At 43.8% G+C, this 23,415-nt stretch overlaps 1 protein-coding gene across 9 annotated transcripts in view; it reads right to left on the bottom strand.

The window, feature by feature from the left end:
- The window catches only part of abcc12 (ATP binding cassette subfamily C member 12), a 229,730-nt gene that overhangs the window by 60,365 nt on the left and 145,950 nt on the right, over positions 1-23,415 (bottom strand). For all 9 annotated transcript variants that reach the window (XM_090223368.1, XM_090223367.1, XM_090223366.1 and 6 more), the window contains 4 exons: positions 23,164-23,267; positions 8,899-9,081; positions 6,046-6,272; positions 3,339-3,476 (listed from right to left, as the gene is read on the bottom strand). In XM_090223368.1, coding sequence (XP_090079494.1) covers positions 3,339-3,476; positions 6,046-6,272; positions 8,899-9,081; positions 23,164-23,267 — 652 coding nt within the window. The remainder of the gene's footprint in view (positions 1-3,338; positions 3,477-6,045; positions 6,273-8,898; positions 9,082-23,163; positions 23,268-23,415) is intronic.

The following is a 23,415-nucleotide window of genomic DNA, read 5'->3' as shown; positions in this document are numbered from 1 at the left end:
CCCCAGGTAGAGGACACCATGGTCAGACCAAGTTATTTCCCCAGGTAGATGAAACCATGGTCAGACCAAGTTATTTCCCCAGGTAGATGACACCATGGTCAGACCAAGTTATTTCCCCAGGTAGATGACACCATGGTCAGACCAAGTTATTTCCCCAGGTAGATGAAACCATGGTCAGACCAAGTTATTTCCCCAGGTAGATGACACCATGGTCAGACCAAGTTATTTCCCCAGGTAGATGACACCATGGTCAGACCAAGTTATTTCCCCTAGGGCAGAGGACACCATGGTCAGACCAAGTTATTTCCCCAGAGTAGAGGCAATCATATGTATGTTTTTAACTAGCATCTGTCTGCATTGTTGGAATGATAATATGTACAGTGGGGAGAACAAGTATTTGATACACTGCCGATTTTGCAGGTTTTCCTACTTACAAAGCATGTAGAGGTCTGTATTTTTTATCATAGGTACACTTCAACTGTGAGAGACGGAATCTAAAACAAAAATCCAGAAAATCACATTGTATGATTTTTAAGTAATTAATTAGCATTTTATTGCATGACATAAGTATTTGATCACCTAAGACTTCCGGCTCTCACAGACCTGTTAGTTTTTCTTTAAGAAGCCCTCCTGTTCTCCACTCATTACCTGTATTAACTGCACCTGTTTGAACTCGTTACCTGTATAAAAGACACCTGTCTACACACTCAATCAAACAGACTCCAACCTCTCCACAATGGACAAGACCAGAGAGCTGTGTAAGGACATCAGGGATACAATTGTAGACCTGCACAAGGCTGGGATGGGCTACAGGACAATAGACAAGCAGTTTGGTGAGAAGGCAACAACTGTTGGTGCAATTATTAGAAAATGGAAGAAGTTCAAGATGACGGTCAATCACCCTCGGTCTGGGGCTCCATGCAAGATCTCACCTCGTGGGGCATCAATGATCATGAGGAAGGTGAAGGATCAGCCCAGAACTACACGGCAGGACCTGGTCAATGACCTGAAGAGAGCTGGGACCACAGTCTCAAAGAAAATCATTAGTAACACACTACGCCGTCATGGATTAAAATCCTGCAGCGCACGCAAGGTCCCCCTGCTCAAGCCAGCGCATGCCCAGGCCCGTCTGAAGTTTGCCAATGACCATCTGGGTGATCCAGAGGAGGAATGGGAGAAGGTCATGTGGTCTGATGAGTCAAAAATAGAGCTTTTTTGGTCTAAACCACTCGCCGTGTTTGGAGGAAGAAGAAGGATGAGTACAACCCCAAGAACACCATCCCAACCGTGAAGCATGGAGGTGGAAACATCATCCTTTGGGGATGCTTTTCTGCAAAGGGGACAGGATGACTGCACCGTATTGAGGGGAGGATGGATGGGGCCATGTATCGCGAGATCTTGGCCAACAACCTCCTTCCCTCAGTAAGAGCATTGAAGATGGGTCGTGGCTGGGTCTTCCAGCATGACAACGACCCGAAACACACAGCCAGGGCAACTAAGGAGTGGCTCCGTAAGAAGCATCTCAAGGTCCTGGAGTGGCCTAGCCAGTCTCCAGACCTGAACCCAATAGAAAATCTTTGGAGGGAGCTGAAAGTCCGTATTGCCCAGCGACAGCCCCAAAACCTGAAGGATCTGGAGGTCTGTATGGAGGAGTGGGCCAAAATCCCTGCTGCAGTGTTTGCAAACCTGGTCAAGAACTACAGGAAACATATGATCTCTGTAATTGCAAACATTTCTGTACCAAATAATATTAGTTCTGCTTTTCTGATGTATCAAATACTTATGTCATGCAATAAAATGCAAATTAATTACTTAAAAATCATACAATGTGATTTTCTGGATTTTTGTTTTAGATTCCGTCTCTCACAGTTGAAGTGTACCTACGATAAAAAATACAGACCTCTACATGCTTTGTAAGTGGGAAAACCTGCAAAATCGGCAGTGGTTCAAATACTTGTTTTAACCAGGATCTGTCTGCATTGTTGGAATGTATGTTTTAACTAGGATCGGTCTGCATTGTTGGAATGTATGTTTTAACTAGGATCGGTCTGCATTGTTGGAATGTATGTTTTAACTACTATCTGTCTGCATTGTTGGAATGTATGTTTTAACTAGGATCTGTCTGCATTGTTGGAATGTATGTTTTAACTACTATCTGTCTGCATTGTTGGAATGTATGTTTTAACTAGGATCGGTCTGCATTGTTGGAATGTATGTTTTAACTAGGATCTGTCTGCATTGTTGGAATGTATGTTTTAACTACTATCTGTCTGCATTGTTGGAATGTATGTTTTAACTAGGATCTGTCTGCATTGTTGGAATGTATGTTTTAACTACTATCTGTCTGCATTATTGGAATGATAATATGTGATCTAATATGTATATTTATTTTAGGGTCAGGGTCAGGGTTAGGAGACATGTCTTACTACTGGATGTACTGCTCTCTCTTGTTGTAGGCGTGGATGGTAGTGAGGCCCTGGATGGTGGAGGTGGTTAGGGTCAGGGTCAGGGTCAGGGTTAGGATCAGGGTTAGGAGACATGTCTTACTGCTGGATGTATTGCTCTCTCTTGTTGTAGGGTCAGGGTTAGGGTCAGGGTTAGGGTCAGGGTCAGGGTCAGGGTCAGGGTTAGGGTCAGGGTCAGGGTCAGGGTTAGGGTCAGGGTTAGGGTCAGGGTTAGGGTCAGGGTCAGGAGACATGTCTTACTGCTGGATGTACTGCTCTCTCTTGTTGTAGGGTCAGGGTCAGGGTCAGGGTCAGGGTTAGGAGACATGTCTTACTGCTGGATGTACTGCTCTCTCTTGTTGTAGGGTCAGGTTCAGGGTTAGGGTTAGGGTCAGGGTCAGGGTTAGGGTCAGGGTCAGGGTCAGGGTCAGGGTTAGGGTCAGGGTTAGGTTCAGGGTCAGGGTCAGGGTTAGGGTCAGGGTCAGGGTCAGGGTCAGGGTTAGGAGACATGTCTTACTGCTGGATGTACTGCTCTCTCTTGTTGTAGGGTCAGGGTTAGGGTCAGGGTTAGGTTCAGGGTCAGGGTTAGGGTTAGGGTCAGGGTCAGGGTCAGGGTCAGGATCAGGGTTAGGAGACATGTCTTACTGCTGGATGTACTGCTCTCTCTTGTTGTAGGCGTGGATGGTAGTGAGGCCCTGGATGGTGGAGGTGGTTAGGGTCAGGGTCAGGGTCAGGGTTAGGGTCAGGGTTAGGAGACATGTCTTACTGCTGGATGTACTGCTCTCTCTTGTTGTAGGGTCAGGGTTAGGGTCAGGGTTAGGTTCAGGGTCAGGGTTAGGGTTAGGGTCAGGGTCAGGGTCAGGGTCAGGATCAGGGTTAGGAGACATGTCTTACTGCTGGATGTACTGCTCTCTCTTGTTGTAGGCGTGGATGGTAGTGAGGCCCTGGATGGTGGAGGTGGTCAGGGAGATCCAGGGGGAACGACTCACGTTCTCCATCCTCTTCATCTCTCTGATGCTCCTCTGGAATATACTGTGGAGATATCACACAGGACTCAGAACACACAGGACTCAGAACACATCACACAGGACTCAGAAGACAGGACTCAGAACACACAGGAGTCAGAACACATCACACAGGACTCAGAACACACAGGACTCAGAACACAACACACAGGACTCAGAACACAACATACAGGACTCAGAACACAACATACAGGACTCAGAACACAACATACAGGACTGAGAACACACCACACAGGACTCAGAACACACCACACAGGACTCAGAACACACCACACAGGACTCAGAACACAACACACAGGACTCAGAACACACAGGACTCAGAACACACCACACAAGACTGACTGTATGACCAAACTGACAGTATGTCACCCTGGGTAAATGACCAAACTGACTGTATGTCACCCTGGGTAAATGAACAAACTGACAGTATGTCACCCTGGGTAAATGACCGATCTGACTGCATGTCACCCTGGGTAAATGACCAAACTGACAGTATGTCACCCTGGGTAAATGACCAAACTGACAGTATGTCACCCTGGGTAAATGACTGATCTGACTGCATGTCACCCTGGGTAAATGACCAAACTGACAGTATGTCGCCCTGGGTAAATGACCAAACTGACTGTATATCACCCTGGGTAAATGACAAAACTGACTGTATGTCACCCTGGGTAAATGACCCAACTGACAGTATGTCACCCTGGGTAAATGACCAAACTGACAGTATGTTACCCTGGGTGAATGACCAAACTGACAGTATGTCACCCTGGGTAAATGACCAAACTGACTCCATGTCACCCTGGGTAAATGACCAAACTGACAGCATGTCACCCTGGGTAAATGACCGATCTGACTGCATGTCACCCTGGGTAAATTACCAAACTGACAGCATGTTACCCTGGGTAAATGACCGATCAGCATGTCACTGTCATGACGTTGGCCTGGTGGTAGGTTTGTGGCAGTCATAAATACCTCTCCCCCCTTTTTCCTCTCTCGACCCTACTGATGTGACACTTGAACAATCCCTTGGTTAACATAGAGATTCTGGGAACATCAGAAGGTGGGGGGAAATTAACTATATTCTGGTAATCCGACCAATTGAACATATGAGGTAGTACTTAATGAATATGATGTCAGTTCGGTTGTCATCTGAGACATTCTCATCAATGACAAGATGACATAAACTCTACAGTGGAAAGTCTACACATTGTAGTTATCGGATTCACATGGAATTGTTGTTGAATTTAAATGTTTGAATATAAAATTATTGGTGAAAAGATGAAATGTAATTTTAGCTTCCAAATGAGAGATTTGGGTTTTCATAAGATTAGGGCTCTGCTCAATCAGTGGCCCGCCCCTGTGAAGGGACATGGCCTATAAAACTTTTCAAACACACCTTTCTCGCTCCACTATATAAAGCCTTGACAAAAATGTAACCTCCTGTTCCGAGGATGTGAGGATGACGGTCCATACGTTAAAATAACTAACATGTCAACTACAGAACTAAGCCAACCTCAGTGTGAGCTTTGGTTGTGAATGGTATGAACTTTGAACTCTTATTCACTACAGAAGTGATACCTCCTAGCCTTTGAGTTAGCAACAGCAGCTGCAAACGTGGGCTAGGAAAGAACAGACAGAGTATCACGTCTACCACACAACAACGTTACTACAACGTTCCCAATTTACCACCAGAGACATTCTTCAAAGGACAAAGGACAAAGGACTCGGTTGGGCAACACGGCCTTCCATCTACCACCAACCTATTGAAGCGCAGCTCAGAGTAAATATTCATTGCATTTTCCTTTTCCAAATGGGCGGTAATTTAGAATGCATAAGATCCTGTATTTACGATAGAGACATCGCTTCTCCCTTTGTTCCTCAGTCTTCCCGCTCTTTCACTCAAACCCAGCCCCCTTTTTCTTTGTGTATCCAGCTGTCATATCTGTTCCGCCCACTAGGGACGTTTTCCTTCATGATATAATTTGTAATCAAGGTATCATTCATTCTGTGTATATGTAATTATGTGTGATTAGTTAGGTATTTAGTAAATAAATAATTAAACCCAATGTTGTATTGCTGATTCAACTTGTTAGCCAGGGTTCATGAAGATAACCAAGAATGAACAACTTTCAGATGAGACTGAAATAAGGTGACGATTAATATTGACTGCTATTGATGTAAAATATTACTAGGTCTTTAAGAGTTTAATCGGAAGATAACAGCTCTATAAATATTATTTTGTGGTGCCCCGACTTTCTAGTTAATTACATTTACATGATTAGCTCAATCAGGTAATATTAATTACAGTGAAAGGATTTCATAGAATAGCATGTCATATCACTTAATCCGGCATAGTCAAAGACACGACATCACCCTGGGTAAATGACCAAACTGACTGTATGTCACCCTGGGTAAATTACCAAACTGACTGTATGTCACCCTGGGTAAATGACCAAAATGACTGTATGTCACCCTGGGTAAATGACCAAACTGACAGTATGTCACCCTGGGTAAATGACCAAGCTGACTGTATGTCACCCTGGGTGTGTAAACTGTAAAGATGCCGGTGTACTCACTAGAGTATGAGTGTGAAGATGGCTCCCAGCAGCGTGATGGCGATGAGTAGGGGAGGGAACACGGCTGAGATGGTGACGATGGTGTAGGTGACCATCAGGCAGAACTGCAGGAAGTTCTCCATGTTGAAGGGCAGCATGGTATCCACCTCATCCTGGTCCTTGGAAAATCGGTTCACCATACGTCCCGTTGGGGTGGTGTCAAAGAAACTCATGGGGCTGTTCAGGATCTACGACACAGACAGGACCCAGGGGTTAGGGTGATGAGAGGGCTGGATCTACGACACAGACAGGACCCAGGGGTTAGGGTGATGAGAGGACTGGATCTACGACACAGACAGGACCCAGGGGATAGGGTGATGAGAGGACTGGATCTACGTCACAGACAGGACCCAGGGGTTAGGGTGATGAGAGGACTGGATCTACGACACAGACAGGACCCAGGGGTTAGCGTGATGAGAGGACTGGATCTACGACACAGACAGGACCCAGGGGTTAGGGTGATGAGAGGACTGGATCTACGACACAGACAGGACCCAGGGGTTAGGGTGATGAGAGGACTGGATCAACAACACAGACAGGACCCAAGGGATAGGGTGATGAGAGGGCTGGATCTACGACACAGACAGGACCCAGGGGTTAGGGTGATGAGAGGGTGATGATAGGGTGATGATAGGGTGATGAGAGGACTGGATCTACGACACAGACAGGACCCAGGGGTTAGGGTGATGAGAGGACTGGATCTACGACACAGACAGGACCCAGGGGTTAGGGTGATGAGAGGGCTGGATCTACGACACAGACAGGACCCGGGGGTTAGGGTGATGAGAGGACTGGATCTACGACACAGACAGGACCCAGGGGATAGGGTGATGAGAGGACTGGATCTACGACACAGACAGGACCCAGGGGATAGGGTGATGAGAGGGCTGGATCTACGACACAGACAGGACCCAGGGGTTAGGGTGATGAGAGGGCTGGATCTACGACACAGACAGGACCCAGGGGTTAGGGTGATGAGAGGACTGGATCTACGACACAGACAGGACCCAAGGGTTAGGGTGATGAGAGGACTGGATCTACGACACAGACAGGACCCAGGGGATAGGGTGATGAGAGGACTGGATCTACGACACAGACAGGACCCAGGGGTTAGGGTGATGAGAGGACTGGATCTACGACACAGACAGGACCCAGGGGTTAGGGTTATGAGAGGACTGGATCTACGACACAGACAGGACCCAAGGTATAGGGTGATGAGAGGGCTGGATCTACGACACAGACAGGACCCAGGGGTTAGGGTGATGAGAGGGTGATGATAGGGTGATGATAGGGTGATGAGAGGACTGGATCTACGACACAGACAGGACCCAGGGGTTAGGGTGATGAGAGGACTGGATCTACGACACAGACAGGACCCAGGGGTTAGGGTGATGAGAGGGCTGGATCTACGACACAGACAGGACCCAGGGGTTAGGGTGATGAGAGGACTGGATCTACGACACAGACAGGACCCAGGGGATAGGGTGATGAGAGGACTGGATCTACGACACAGACAGTACCCAGGGGATAGGGTGATGAGAGGGCTGGATCTACGACACAGACAGGACCCAGGGGTTAGGGTGATGAGAGGGCTGGATCTACGACACAGACAGGACCCAGGGGTTAGGGTGATGAGAGGACTGGATCTACGACACAGACAGGACCCAAGGGTTAGGGTGATGAGAGGACTGGATCTACGACACAGACAGGACCCAGGGGATAGGGTGATGAGAGGACTGGATCTACGACACAGACAGGACCCAGGGGTTAGGGTGATGAGAGGACTGGATCTACGACACAGACAGGACCCAAGGGTTAGGGTGATGAGAGGACTGGATCTACGACACAGACAGGACCCAGGGGTTAGGGTGATGAGAGGGTGATGATAGGGTGATGATAGGGTGATGATAGGGTGATGAGAGGGTGATGAGAGGGTGATGAGAGGATTGATGAAACACAACGCTACTGGAAGAGCTTCATGATATACACTACCGTTCAAAAGTTTGGGGTCACTTAGAAATGTCCTTGTTTTTTAAAGAAAAACACTTTTTTTTTTGTCCAATAAAATAACATCAAATTGATCAGAAATACAGTGTAGACATTGTTAATGTTGTAAATGACTATTGTAGCTGGAAAAGGCAGATTTTTTATGGAATATCTATTATCAGCAACCACCATTCCTGTGTTCCAATGGTACATTGTGTTAGCTAATCCAAGTTTATAATTTTAAAAGGAGAATTGATTATTAGAAAACCCTTTCGCAATTACGTTAGCACAGCTGAAAACTGTTGTCCTTATTAAAGAAGCAATAAAACTGGCCTTCTTTAGACTAGTTGAGTATCTGGAGCGTCAGCATTTTGTGGGTTCGATTACAGGCTCAAAATGGCCAATGGCTTTTCTTTCAAAAACAAAGGAAATTTCGAAGTGACCCCAAACTTTTGAATAGTAGTGTACATCTTCAGAGACCTATCCACTGCTAATATGTAAAGTAGCATGACTCATGGGGTTGCCCAGGGCCTGAACCCCAGACAGTCCAGGGTGTATACGGTTCTTTATATCCCAAAGTAAAGGTACAACACCAACCCAGCTATTTGTTGTGGAACAAGACAGGGATGTCCCCTCTCCCCTCTCCTCTTCCAAGATTCAATGCTACGGAATTCCTCATCAATAACGTTTGGTGATCATCCCTCACTGTCCCTCTCCCTCGTCCTTTTCAATACAATTGACAAGAGTGGTGTTGTGTGGTAGTGTGATTGATAACAGTGGTGTTGTGGTGTAGTGTGATTGATAACAGTGGTGTTGTGTGGTAGTTACGTTTCTGAACATGGTGTCGTGTAGCTTGGAGGATGCGTGCAACGTGACTTTGGTGAAAGAGTAGCCCTTGATGAAGCTGAAGACCAGCATGGCCACCACCACCAGGCCGTAAATCATCTGGTAGAAGCTCAGGTCAGGGTTCAGGGAGATGTTCCCTGCGGTGGAATTCGACACAATCGCTGTCTGAAATCACACGTTAAAGAGCCCGTTAGTTAATATATGGCTTAGTTACTGTGTAAGGTACTAAGAATGTTTTAACTAGTCTATAAAAACATAAGCAGAATGTTCTGTTACATGTTGTACTTGTGCTAGCCACAGATGTAATCTGATCTGCTAAAATAGGACAAACTGTTGATACAATTGAGAATTTTTTGGGAAAACCAATTGCAGCGCTACAATAGATAGCAACTGTTGTCGAGTCCAACATCTCGGACAAGCTCACGTTTCAGATGCATGAAAGCCAGTAAGGGAAATGGCAGAAAACACTGAGTTATCTTCAAAACATAAATAGTTTAAACTGCGAAATAATTTAACACCAGGCGGTACTTGCTACTGTGATTCCTGAAATGCCAAGCCTGTTGACATTAGTCTTTTTTTAAATCCGAAATTATACTTTCGTTACACTGTTTGCTAGCTCCGCTGGTTAGCTAGCGCTCAGTCTCATTGACCACCAAACTTTGATAACACTAGCTAGCCACTCAATATAACATGTTTTCGCAAAATATATGTTAGCTAGCTAAGTTAGCCATGTTATGAACACAACTCTCATCTGCTATCATCATGATGCAAATTTGAGAGCAACAGTTAGCTTCCAAAAGCGGTTATAGCTTTGACTGCTTGCTGACAGTGAATTCAGAGCCGGTCAGCGGCCAGCAGCAAAACAAAACATAATTTTCCCAGGTTTCCCGTGAATAAATTGTAATACCAGTCCATTACAACATCCCCACATGTCTTCTGATTAACAAGGGTTTCACTTCATCTGGGTAAAATCATCGTCGTTGTAAGGGGGATTTCGCCCAGTGGTTTGAGTGGTGAATTGGTCTTCATCGTTGTAAGGGGATTTTCCCAGGGGTTTGAGTGATGAATTGGTCATCATCATCGTCATTGTAAAGGGGATTTCTCCAGTGGTTTGAGTGGTGAATTGGTCTTCATTATCATCATTGTAAGGGGGATTTCTCCAGTGATTTGAGTGATGAATTGGTCTTCATCATCATCATTGTAAGGGGGATTTCTCCAGTGATTTGAGTGATGAATTGGTCATCATCATCGTCATTGTAAAGGGGATTTCTCCAGTGGTTTGAGTGGTGAATTGGTCTTCATCATCGTCATTGTAAAGGGGGATTTTCCCAGTGGTTTGAGTGATGAATTGGTCTTCATCATTGTAAGGGGGGATTTCTCCAGTGGTTTGAGTGGTGAATTGGTCTTCATCATCATTGAAGGGGGATTTCTCCAGTGGTTTGAGTGGTGAATTGGTCTTCATCATCGTCATTGTAAGGGGGATTTCTCCAGTGGTTTGAGTGGTGAATTGGTCTTCATCATCATCATTGTAAGGGGGATTTCTCCCAGTGGTTTGAGTGATGAATTGGTCTTCATCATTGTAAGGGGGGATTTCTCCAGTGGTTTGAGTGATGAATTGGTCTTCATCATCATCATTGTAAAGGGGGATTTCTCCAGTGGTTTGAGTGATGAATTGGTCTTCATCATCATCATTGTAAAGGGGGATTTCTCCCAGTGGTTTGAGTGATGAATTGGTCTTCATCATCATCATTGTAAAGGGGGATTTCTCCAGTGGTTTGAGAGGTGAATTGGTCTTCATCATCATCATTGTAAGGGGGATTTCTCCAGTGGTTTGAGTGGTGAATTGGTCTTCATCATCATCATCATTGTAAGGGGGATTTCTCCAGTGGTTTGAGTGATGAATTGGTCTTCATCATTGTAAGGGGGATTTCTCCAGTGGTTTGAGTGATGAATTGGTCTCCATCATTGTAAGGGGGATTTCTCCAGTGGTTTGAGTGGTGAATTGGTCTTCATCATCGTCATTGTAAAGGGGATTTCTCCAGTGGTTTGAGTGGTGAATTGGTCTTCATCATCGTCATTGTAAGGGGGATTTCTCCAGTGGTTTGAGTGGTGAATTGGTCTTCATCATCGTCATTGTAAGGGGGATTTCTCCAGTGGTTTGAGTGGTGAATTGGTCTTCATCATTGTAAAGGGGATTTCTCCAGTGGTTTGAGTGATGAATTGGTCTTCATCATCATCATTGTAAAGGGGGATTTCTCCAGTGGTTTGAGTGATGAATTGGTCTTCATCATCATTGTAAGGGGGATTTCTCCAGTGGTTTGAGTGATGAATTGGTCTTCATCATCATCATTGTAAAGGGGATTTCTCCAGTGGTTTGAGTGATGAATTGGTCATCATCATCATCATTGTAAAGGGGGATTTCTCCAGTGGTTTGAGTGATGAATTGGTCTTCATCATCGTCATTGTAAAGGGGATTTCTCCAGTGGTTTGAGTGGTGAATTGGTCTTCATCATCATCATTGTAAGGTGGATTTCTCCAGTGGTTTGAGTGATGAATTGGTCTTCATCATCATTGTAAAGGGGGATTTCTCCAGTGGTTTGAGTGATGAATTGGTCATCATCATCATTGTAAGGGGGATTTCTCCAGTGGTTTGAGTGATGAATTGGTCTTCATCATCGTCATTGTAAAGGGGATTTCTCCAGTGGTTTGAGTGATGAATTGGTCTTCATCATCATTGTAAAGGGGGATTTCTCCAGTGGTTTGAGTGATGAATTGGTCTTCATCATCATCATTGTAAAGGGGATTTCTCCAGTGGTTTGAGTGATGAATTGGTCATCATCATCATCATTGTAAAGGGGGATTTCTCCAGTGGTTTGAGTGATGAATTGGTCTTCATCATCGTCATTGTAAAGGGGATTTCTCCAGTGGTTTGAGTGGTGAATTGGTCTTCATCATCATCATTGTAAGGTGGATTTCTCCAGTGGTTTGAGTGATGAATTGGTCTTCATCATCATTGTAAAGGGGGATTTCTCCAGTGGTTTGAGTGATGAATTGGTCATCATCATCATTGTAAGGGGGATTTCTCCAGTGGTTTGAGTGATGAATTGGTCTTCATCATCGTCATTGTAAAGGGGATTTCTCCAGTGGTTTGAGTGATGAATTGGTCTTCATCATCATTGTAAAGGGGGATTTCTCCAGTGGTTTGAGTGGTGAATTGGTCTTCATCATCATTGTAAGGGGGGATTTCTCCAGTGGTTTGAGTGATGAATTGGTCTTCATCATCATCATTGTAAGGGGGGATTTCTCCAGTGGTTTGAGTGATGAATTGGTCTTCATCATCATCATTGTAAGGGGGATTTCTCCAGTGGTTTGAGTGATGAATTGGTCTTCATCATCATCATTGTAAAGGGGGATTTCTCCAGTGGTTTGAGTGATGAATTGGTCTTCATCATCATCATTGTAAAGGGGATTTCTCCAGTGGTTTGAGTGGTGAATTGGTCTTCATCATCACCATTGTAAAGGGGGATTTCTCCAGTGGTTTGAGTGATGAATTGGTCTTCATCATCATCATTGTAAGGGGGATTTCTCAAAGTGGTTTGAGTGGTGAATTGGTCTTCATCATCATCATTGTAAGGGGGATTTCTCCAGTGGTTTGAGTGATGAATTGGTCTTCATCATCATCATTGTAAAGGGGATTTCTCCCAGTGGTTTGAGTGGTGAATTGGTCTTCATCATCATCATTGTAAGGGGGATTTCTCCAGTGGTTTGAGTGGTGAATTGGTCTTCATCATCATCATTGTAAAGGGGGATTTCTCCAGTGGTTTGAGTGATGAATTGGTCTTCATCATCATCATTGTAAGGGGGATTTCTCCCAGTGGTTTGAGTGGTGAATTGGTCTTCATCATTGTAAGGGGGATTTCTCCAGTGGTTTGAGTGATGAATTGGTCTTCATCATCATCATTGTAAAGGGGATTTCTCCAGTGGTTTGAGTGGTGAATTGGTCTTCATCATCATCATTGTAAAGGGGATTTCTCCAGTGGTTTGAGTGGTGAATTGGTCTTCATCATCATTGTAAAGGGGGATTTCTCCAGTGGTTTGAGTGGTGAATTGGTCTTCATCATCATTGTAAAGGGGGATTTCTCCAGTGGTTTGAGTGGTGAATTGGTCTTCATCATCATTGTAAAGGGGGATTTCTCCAGTGGTTTGAGTGATGAATTGGTCTTCATCATCATCATTGTAAGGGGGATTTCTCCAGTGGTTTGAGTGGTGAATTGGTCTTCATCATCATTGTAAAGGGGGATTTCTCCAGTGGTTTGAGTGGTGAATTGGTCTTCATCATCATTGTAAAGGGGGATTTCTCCAGTGGTTTGAGTGATGAATTGGTCTTCATCATCATTGTAAAGGGGGATTTCTCCAGTGGTTTGAGTGGTGAATTGGTCTTCATCATCATTGTAAAGGGGGATTTCTCCAGTGGTTTGAGTGGTGAATTGGTCTTCATCATCATTGTAAAGGGGGATTTCTCCAGTGGTTTGAGTGGTGAATTGGTCTTCATCATCATTGTAAAGGGGGATTTCTCCAGTGGTTTGAGTGATGAATTGGTCTTCATCGTCGTCATTGTAAGGGGGATTTCTCCAGTGGTTTGAGTGGTGAATTGGTCTTCATCATCATTGTAAAGGGGGATTTCTCCAGTGGTTTGAGTGATGAATTGGTCTTCATCGTCGTCATTGTAAGGGGGATTTCTCCAGTGGTTTGAGTGATGAATTGGTCTTCATCATCATTGTAAAGGGGGATTTCTCCAGTGGTTTGAGTAAGGAATTGGTCTTCATCATTGTAAGGGGGATTTCTCCAGTGGTTTGATTGATGAATTGGTCTTCATCATTGTAAAGGGGATTTCTCCAGTGGTTTGAGTGATGAATTGGTCTTCATCATTGTAAAGGGGATTTCTCCAGTGGTTTGAGTGGTGAATTGGTCTTCATCATCGTCATTTTAAAGGGGGATTTCTCCAGTGGTTTGAGTGATGAATTGGTCTTCATCATCATCATTGTAAGGGGTATTTCTCCAGTGGTTTGAGTGGTGAATTGGTCTTCATCATCATCATTGTAAAGGGGGATTTCTCCAGTGGTTTGAGTGGTGAATTGGTCTTCATCATTGTAAGGGGGATTTCTCCCAGTGGTTTGAGTAATGAATTGGTCTTCATCATTGTAAGGGGGATTTCTCCAGTGGTTTGAGTGGTGAATTGGTCTTCATCGTCATTGTAAGGGGGATTTCTCCATTGGTTTGAGTGATGAATTGGTCTTCATCATCATCATTGTAAGGGGGATTTCTCCAGTGGTTTGAGTGGTGAATTGGTCTTCATCATCATTGTAAAGGGGGATTTCTCCAGTGGTTTGAGTGATGAATTGGTCTTCATCATTGTAAAGGGGGATTTCTCCAGTGGTTTGAGTGATGAATTGGTCTTCATCATCATCATTGTAAAGGGGGATTTCTCCAGTGGTTTGAGTGATGAATTGGTCTTCATCATCATCATTGTAAAGGGGGATTTCTCCAGTGGTTTGAGTGATGAATTGGTCTTCATCATCATCATTGTAAGGGGATTTCTCCAGTGGTTTGAGTGGTGAATTGGTCTTCATCATCGTCATTGTAAAGGGGGACTTCTCCAGTGGTTTGAGTGATGAATTGGTCTTCATCATCGTCATTGTAAAGGGGGATTTCTCCAGTGGTTTGAGTGATGAATTGATCTTCATCATTGTAAAGGGGGATTTCTCCAGTGGTTTGAGTGATGAATTGGTCTTCATCATCATCATTGTAAGGGGGATTTCTCCAGTGGTTTGAGTGGTGAATTGGTCTTCATCATCATCATTGTAAGGGGGATTTCTCCAGTGGTTTGAGTGATGAATTGGTCTTCATCATCGTCATTGTAAGGGGGATTTCTCCAGTGGTTTGAGTGATGAATTGATCTTCATCATTGTAAAGGGGATTTCTCCAGTGGTTTGAGTGATGAATTGGTCTTCATCATCATCATTGTAAAGGGGGATTTCTCCAGTGGTTTGAGTGATGAATTGGTCTTCATCATCATCATTGTAAGGGGGATTTCTCCAGTGGTTTGAGTGGTGAATTGGTCGTCATCATCATCATTGTAAGGGGGATTTCTCCAGTGGTTTGAGTGATGAATTGATCTTCATCATTGTAAAGGGGATTTCTCCAGTGGTTTGAGTGGTGAATTGGTCTTCATCATTGTAAAGGGGATTTCTCCAGTGGTTTGAGTGATGAATTGGTCTTCATCATCATCATTGTAAAGGGGGATTTCTCCAGTGGTTTGAGTGATGAATTGGTCTTCATCATCATCATTGTAAGGGGGATTTCTCCAGTGGTTTGAGTGGTGAATTGGTCGTCATCATCATCATTGTAAGGGGGATTTCTCCAGTGGTTTGAGTGGTGAATTGGTCTTCATCATCATCATTGTAAAGGGGGATTTCTCCAGTGGTTTGAGTGATGAATTGGTCTTCATCATCATCATTGTAAGGGGGATTTCTCCAGTGGTTTGAGTGATGAATTGGTCTTCATCATCATCATTGTAAAGGGGGATTTCTCCAGTGGTTTGAGTGATGAATTGGTCTTCATCATCATCATTGTAAAGGGGGATTTCTCCAGTGGTTTGAGTGATGAATTGGTCTTCATCATCATCATTGTAAGGGGATTTCTCCAGTGGTTTGAGTGGTGAATTGGTCTTCATCATCGTCATTGTAAAGGGGGACTTCTCCAGTGGTTTGAGTGATGAATTGGTCTTCATCATCGTCATTGTAAAGGGGGATTTCTCCAGTGGTTTGAGTGATGAATTGATCTTCATCATTGTAAAGGGGGATTTCTCCAGTGGTTTGAGTGATGAATTGGTCTTCATCATCATCATTGTAAGGGGGATTTCTCCAGTGGTTTGAGTGGTGAATTGGTCTTCATCATCATCATTGTAAGGGGGATTTCTCCAGTGGTTTGAGTGATGAATTGGTCTTCATCATCGTCATTGTAAGGGGGATTTCTCCAGTGGTTTGAGTGATGAATTGATCTTCATCATTGTAAAGGGGATTTCTCCAGTGGTTTGAGTGATGAATTGGTCTTCATCATCATCATTGTAAAGGGGGATTTCTCCAGTGGTTTGAGTGATGAATTGGTCTTCATCATCATCATTGTAAGGGGGATTTCTCCAGTGGTTTGAGTGGTGAATTGGTCGTCATCATCATCATTGTAAGGGGGATTTCTCCAGTGGTTTGAGTGATGAATTGATCTTCATCATTGTAAAGGGGATTTCTCCAGTGGTTTGAGTGGTGAATTGGTCTTCATCATTGTAAAGGGGATTTCTCCAGTGGTTTGAGTGATGAATTGGTCTTCATCATCATCATTGTAAAGGGGGATTTCTCCAGTGGTTTGAGTGATGAATTGGTCTTCATCATCATCATTGTAAGGGGGATTTCTCCAGTGGTTTGAGTGGTGAATTGGTCGTCATCATCATCATTGTAAGGGGGATTTCTCCAGTGGTTTGAGTGGTGAATTGGTCTTCATCATCATCATTGTAAAGGGGGATTTCTCCAGTGGTTTGAGTGATGAATTGGTCTTCATCATCATCATTGTAAGGGGGATTTCTCCAGTGGTTTGAGTGATGAATTGGTCTTCATCATCATCATTGTAAGGGGGATTTCTCCAGTGGTTTGAGTGATGAATTGGTCTTCATCATTGTAAAGGGGGATTTCTCCAGTGGTTTGAGTGATGAATTGGTCTTCATCATCATCATTGTAAAGGGGGATTTCTCCAGTGGTTTGAGTGGTGAATTGGTCTTCATCATCATTGTAAAGAGGGATTTCTCCAGTGGTTTGAGTGATGAATTGGTCTTCATCATCATTGTAAGGGGGATTTCTCCAGTGGTTTGAGTGATGAATGGGTCATCATCATCGTCATTGTAAGGGGGATTTCTCCAGTGGTTTGAGTGATGAATTGGTCTTCATCATCGTCATTGTAAAGGGGGATTTCTCCAGTGGTTTGAGTGATGAATTGGTCTTCATCATCATTGTAAGGGGGATTTCTCCAGTGGTTTGAGTGATGAATTGGTCTTCATCATCATTGTAAGGGGGGATTTCTCCAGTGGTTTGAGGGATGAATTGGTCTTCATCATCATCATTGTAAATGGGGATTTCTCCAGTGGTTTGAGTGGTGAATTGGTCTTCATCATCATCATTGTAAAGGGGGATTTCTCCAGTGGTTTGAGTGGTGAATTGGTCTTCATCATCATCATTGTAAAGGGGGATTTCTCCAGTGGTTTGAGTGGTGAATTGGTCTTCATCATCATCATCATTGTAAAGGGGGATTTCTCCCAGTGGTTTGAGTGATGAATTGGTCTTCATCATTGTAAGGGGGGATTTCTCCAGTGGTTTGAGTGGTGAATTGGTCTTCATCATCATTGTAAGGGGGATTTCTCCAGTGGTTTGAGTGGTGAATTGGTCTTCATCATCATCATTGTAAAGGGGGATTTCTCCAGTGGTTTAAGTGATGAATTGGTCTTCATCATCATCATTGTAAAGGGGGATTTCTCCCAGTGGTTTGAGTGATGAATTGGTCTTCATCATCATCATTGTAAGGGGGATTTCTCCAGTGGTTTGAGTGGTGAATTGGTCTTCATCATCATCATTGTAAGGGGGATTTCTCCAGTGGTTTGAGTGATGAATTGGTCTTCATCATCATCATTGTAAAGGGGATTTCTCCAGTGGTTTGAGTGGTGAATTGGTCTTCATCATCATTGTAAGGGGGATTTCTCCAGTGGTTTGAGTGATGAATTGGTCTTCATCATCATCATTGTAAAGGGGGATTTCTCCAGTGGTTTGAGTGATGAATTGGTCATCATCATCGTCATTGTAAGGGGGATTTCTCCAGTGGTTTGAGTAATGAATTGGTCTTCATCATTGTAAAGGGGGATTTCTCCAGTGGTTTGAGTGATGAATTGGTCTTCATCATCATCATTGTAAAGGGGGATTTCTCCAGAGGTTTGAGTGATGAATTGGTCTTCATCATCATCATTGTAAGGGGGGATTTCTCCAGTGGTTTGAGTGATGAATTGGTCTTCATCATCATCATTGTAAAGGGGGATTTCTCCAGTGGTTTGAGTGATGAATTGGTCTTCATCATCATCATTGTAAGGGGGATTTCTCCAGTGGTTTGAGTGATGAATTGGTCTTCATCATCATCATTGTAAGGGGGATTTCTCCAGGGGTTTGAGTGATGAATTGGTCTTCATCATCATTGTAAGGGGGATTTCTCCAGTGGTTTGAGTGGTGAATTGGTCTTCATCATCATCATTGTAAAGGGGGATTTCTCCAGTGGTTTGAGTGGTGAATTGGTCTTCATCATCATTGTAAAGGGGGATTTCTCCAGTGGTTTGAGTGGTGAATTGGTCTTCATCATTGTAAAGGGGGATTTCTCCAGTGGTTTGAGTGATGAATTGGTCTTCATCATCATTGTAAAGGGGGATTTCTCCAGTGGTTTGAGTGGTGAATTGGTCTTCATCATCATCATTGTAAAGGGGGATTTCTCCAGTGGTTTGAGTGATGAATTGGTCTTCATCATCGGCATTGTAAAGGGGGATTTCTCCAGTGGTTTGAGTGGTGAATTGGTCTTCATCATCATCATTGTAAGGGGGATTTCTCCAGTGGTTTGAGTGATGAATTGGTCTTCATCATCGTCATTGTAAAGGGGGATTTCTCCAGTGGTTTGAGTGATGAATTGGTCTTCATCATCATCATTGTAAGGGGGATTTCTCCAGTGGTTTGAGTGGTGAATTGGTCTTCATCATCATTGTAAAGGGGGATTTCTCCAGTGGTTTGAGTGATGAATTGGTCTTCATCATCATCATTGTAAGGGGGATTTCTCCAGTGGTTTGAGTGGTGAATTGGTCTTCATCATCATTGTAAAGGGGGATTTCTCCAGTGGTTTGAGTGGTGAATTGGTCTTCATCATCATTGTAAAGGGGGATTTCTCCAGTGGTTTGAGTGATGAATTGGTCTTCATCATCATTGTAACGGGGGATTTCTCCAGTGGTTTGAGTGGTGAATTGGTCTTCATCATCATTGTAAAGGGGGATTTCTCCAGTGGTTTGAGTGGTGAATTGGTCTTCATCATCATTGTAAAGGGGGATTTCTCCAGTGGTTTGAGTGGTGAATTGGTCTTCATCATCATTGTAAAGGGGGATTTCTCCAGTGGTTTGAGTGATGAATTGGTCTTCATCATCATTGTAAAGGGGGATTTCTCCAGTGGTTTGAGTGATGAATTGGTCTTCATCATCGTCATTGTAAGGGGGATTTCTCCAGTGGTTTGAGTGATGAATTGGTCATCATCATCATTGTAAAGGGGGATTTCTCCAGTGGTTTGAGTGATGAATTGGTCTTCATCGTCGTCATTGTAGGGGGGATTTCTCCAGTGGTTTGAGTGATGAATTGGTCATCATCATCATTGTAAAGGGGGATTTCTCCAGTGGTTTGAGTAAGGAATTGGTCTTCATCATTGTAAGGGGGATTTCTCCAGTGGTTTGAGTGATGAATTGGTCTTCATCATTGTAAAGGGGATTTCTCCAGTGGTTTGAGTGATGAATTGGTCTTCATCATTGTAAAGGGGATTTCTCCAGTGGTTTGAGTGGTGAATTGGTCTTCATCATCGTCATTGTAAAGGGGGATTTCTCCAGTGGTTTGAGTGATGAATTGGTCTTCATCATCATCATTGTAAGGGGTATTTCTCCATTGGTTTGAGTGGTGAATTGGTCTTCATCATCATCATTGTAAAGGGGGATTTCTCCAGTGGTTTGAGTGGTGAATTGGTCTTCATCATTGTAAGGGGGATTTCTCCCAGTGGTTTGAGTAATGAATTGGTCTTCATCATTGTAAGGGGGATTTCTCCAGTGGTTTGAGTGATGAATTGGTCTTCATCATCATCATTGTAAGGGGGATTTCTCCAGTGGTTTGAGTGGTGAATTGGTCTTCATCATCATCATTGTAAGGGGGATTTCTCCAGTGGTTTGAGTGATGAATTGGTCTTCATCATCATCATTGTAAGGGGTATTTCTCCAGTGGTTTGAGTGGTGAATTGGTCTTCATCATCATCATTGTAAAGGGGGATTTCTCCAGTGGTTTGAGTGGTGAATTGGTCTTCATCATTGTAAGGGGGATTTCTCCCAGTGGTTTGAGTAATGAATTGGTCTTCATCATTGTAAGGGGGATTTCTCCAGTGGTTTGAGTGATGAATTGGTCTTCATCATCATCATTGTAAGGGGGATTTCTCCACCCTTTTGAGTGGTGAATTGGTCTTCATCATCATTGTAAGGGGGATTTCTCCAGTGGTTTGAGTGATGAATTGGTCTTCATCATCATTGTAAAGGGGGATTTCTCCAGTGGTTTGAGTGATGAATTGGTCTTCATCATCATCATTGTAAGGGGGATTTCTCCAGTGGTTTGAGTGATGAATTGGTCTTCATCATTGTAAAGGGGGATTTCTCCAGTGGTTTGAGTGGTGAATTGGTCTTCATCATTGTAAAGGGGGATTTCTCCAGTGGTTTGAGTGATGAATTGGTCTTCATCATCATCATTGTAAGGGGGATTTCTCCAGTGGTTTGAGTGATGAATTGGTCTTCATCATTGTAAGGGGGATTTCTCCAGTGGTTTGAGTGATGAATTGGTCTTCATCATCATCATTGTAAGGGGATTTCTCCAGTGGTTTGAGTGGTGAATTGGTCTTCATCATCGTCATTGTAAAGGGGGACTTCTCCAGTGGTTTGAGTGATGAATTGGTCTTCATCATCGTCATTGTAAAGGGGGATTTCTCCAGTGGTTTGAGTGATGAATTGGTCTTCATCATTGTAAGGGGGATTTCTCCCAGTGGTTTGAGTGGTGAATTGGTCTTCATCATCATCTTTGTAAGGGGGATTTCTCCAGTGGTTTGAGTGGTGAATTGGTCTTCATCATTGTAAAGGGGGATTTCTCCAGTGGTTTGAGTGGTGAATTGGTCTTCATCATCATCATTGTAAGGGGGATTTCTCCAGTGGTTTGAGTGGTGAATTGGTCTTCATCATCATCATTGTAAGGGGGATTTCTCCAGTGGTTTGAGTGGTGAATTGGTCTTCATCATCATCATTGTAAGGGGGATTTCTCCAGTGGTTTGAGTGATGAATTGGTCTTCATCATTGTAAGGGGGATTTCTCCAGTGGTTTGAGTGATGAATTGGTCTTCATCATCATCATTGTAAGGGGGATTTCTCCAGTGGTTTGAGTGATGAATTGGTCTTCATCATCATTGTAAAGGGGATTTCTCCAGTGGCTTGAATGATGAATTGGTCTTCATCATCATCATTGTAAGGGGGATTTCTCCAGTGGTTTGAGTGGTGAATTGGTCTTCATCATCATTGTAAAGGGGGATTTCTCCAGTGGTTTGAGTGATGAATTGGTCTTCATCATCATCATTGTAAGGGGGGATTTCTCCAGTGGTTTGAGTGGTGAATTGGTCTTCATCATCATTGTAAGGGGGATTTCTCCAGTGGTTTGAGTAATGAATTGGTCTTCATCATCATCATTGTAAGGGGGATTTCTCCAGTGGTTTGAGTGATGAATTGGTCTTCATCATCATCATTGTAAGGGGGATTTCTCCAGTGGTTTGAGTGGTGAATTGGTCTTCATCATTGTAAGGGGGATTTCTCCCAGTGGTTTGAGTGGTGAATTGGTCTTCATCAATGTAAGGGGGATTTCTCCAGTGGTTTGAGTGGTGAATTGGTCTTCATCATTGTAAGGGGGATTTCTCCAGTGGTTTGAGTGATGAATTGGTCTTCATCATCATCATTGTAAGGGGGATTTCTCCAGTGGTTTGAGTGGTGAATTGGTCTTCATCATCATCATTGTAAGGGGGATTTCTCCAGTGGTTTGAGTGATGAATTGGTCTTCATCATTGTAAAGGGGATTTCTCCAGTGGTTTGAGTGATGAATTGGTCTTCATCATCATCATTGTAAGGGGGATTTCTCCAGTGGTTTGAGTGGTGAATTGGTCTTCATCATCATTGTAAAGGGGGATTTCTCCAGTGGTTTGAGTGATGAATTGGTCTTCATGATCATCATCATTGTAAGGGGGGATTTCTCCAGTGGTTTGAGTGGTGAATTGGTCTTCATCATCATTGTAAGGGGGATTTCTCCAGTGGTTTGAGTGATGAATTGGTCTTCATCATCATCATTGTAAGGGGGATTTCTCCAGTGGTTTGAGTGATGAATTGGTCTTCATCATCATCATTGTAAGGGGGATTTCTCCAGTGGTTTGAGTGGTGAATTGGTCTTCATCATTGTAAGGGGGATTTCTCCCAGTGGTTTGAGTGGTGAATTGGTCTTCATCATTGTAAGGGGGATTTCTCCAGTGGTTTGAGTGGTGAATTGGTCTTCATCATTGTAAGGGGGATTTCTCCAGTGGTTTGAGTGATGAATTGGTCTTCATCATCATCATTGTAAGGGGGATTTCTCCAGTGGTTTGAGTGGTGAATTGGTCTTCATCATTGTAAGGGGGATTTCTCCCAGTGGTTTGAGTGGTGAATTGGTCTTCATCATTGTAAGGGGGATTTCTCCAGTGGTTTGAGTGGTGAATTGGTCTTCATCATTGTAAGAGGGATTTCTCCAGTGGTTTGAGTGGTGAATTGGTCTTCATCATCATCATTGTAAGGGGGATTTCTCCAGTGGTTTGAGTGGTGAATTGGTCTTCATCATTGTAAGGGGGATTTCTCCCAGTGGTTTGAGTGATGAATTGGTCTTCATCATCATCATTGTAAGGGGGATTTCTCCAGTGGTTTGAGTGGTGAATTGGTCTTCATCATTGTAAGGGGGATTTCTCCAGTGGTTTGAGTGGTGAATTGGTCTTCATCATCATCATTGTAAGGGGGATTTCTCCAGTGGTTTGAGTTATGAATTGGTCTTCATCATTGTAAGGGGGATTTCTCCAGTGGTTTGAGTGGTAAATTGGTCTTCATCATCATCATTGTAAGGGGGATTTCTCCAGTGGTTTGAGTGGTAAATTGGTCTTCATCATCATCATTGTAAGGGGGATTTCTCCCAGTGGTTTGAGTGGTGAATTGGTCTTCCAAAGAAAATATTGTCAGAGGTTGCTATAGTAACCAAAGGGGGCATGGGCCTAGCGAAGGGTCAATTGACAAACATTTTTTAAACATAAGGAAAAGTCACTACAGTAGACTTACCCCTGATCCCTGCTCCAGCCAGTAGCTGAGCCACCAGTTGCTGAAGGCAGTGGTCCCCACCAAGCAGATGAAGATGATGATGATGAGAGACAGCAGTATGTATCCTGGAGACCAGAGACACCAGAGGTGAGACCAGAGGAGAGAAAATATCAGAGACCAGACGAGAGACCAGATGAGAGAGTAGAGACCAGAGGAGAGAAAAGATGAGAGACCAGAGACCAGGCGAGAGACCAGAGGGGAGAGGAGAGACCA

The sequence above is a fragment of the Oncorhynchus mykiss genome, chromosome 26, assembly GCF_057628025.1.
Source record: "Oncorhynchus mykiss isolate SJ-2025 chromosome 26, ASM5762802v1, whole genome shotgun sequence".
NCBI classification, from domain to species: domain Eukaryota; kingdom Metazoa; phylum Chordata; class Actinopteri; order Salmoniformes; family Salmonidae; genus Oncorhynchus; species Oncorhynchus mykiss.
The sequence above is the reverse complement of the archived record's forward strand: the minus strand, read 5'-3'. Positions and strand labels throughout refer to the sequence as shown.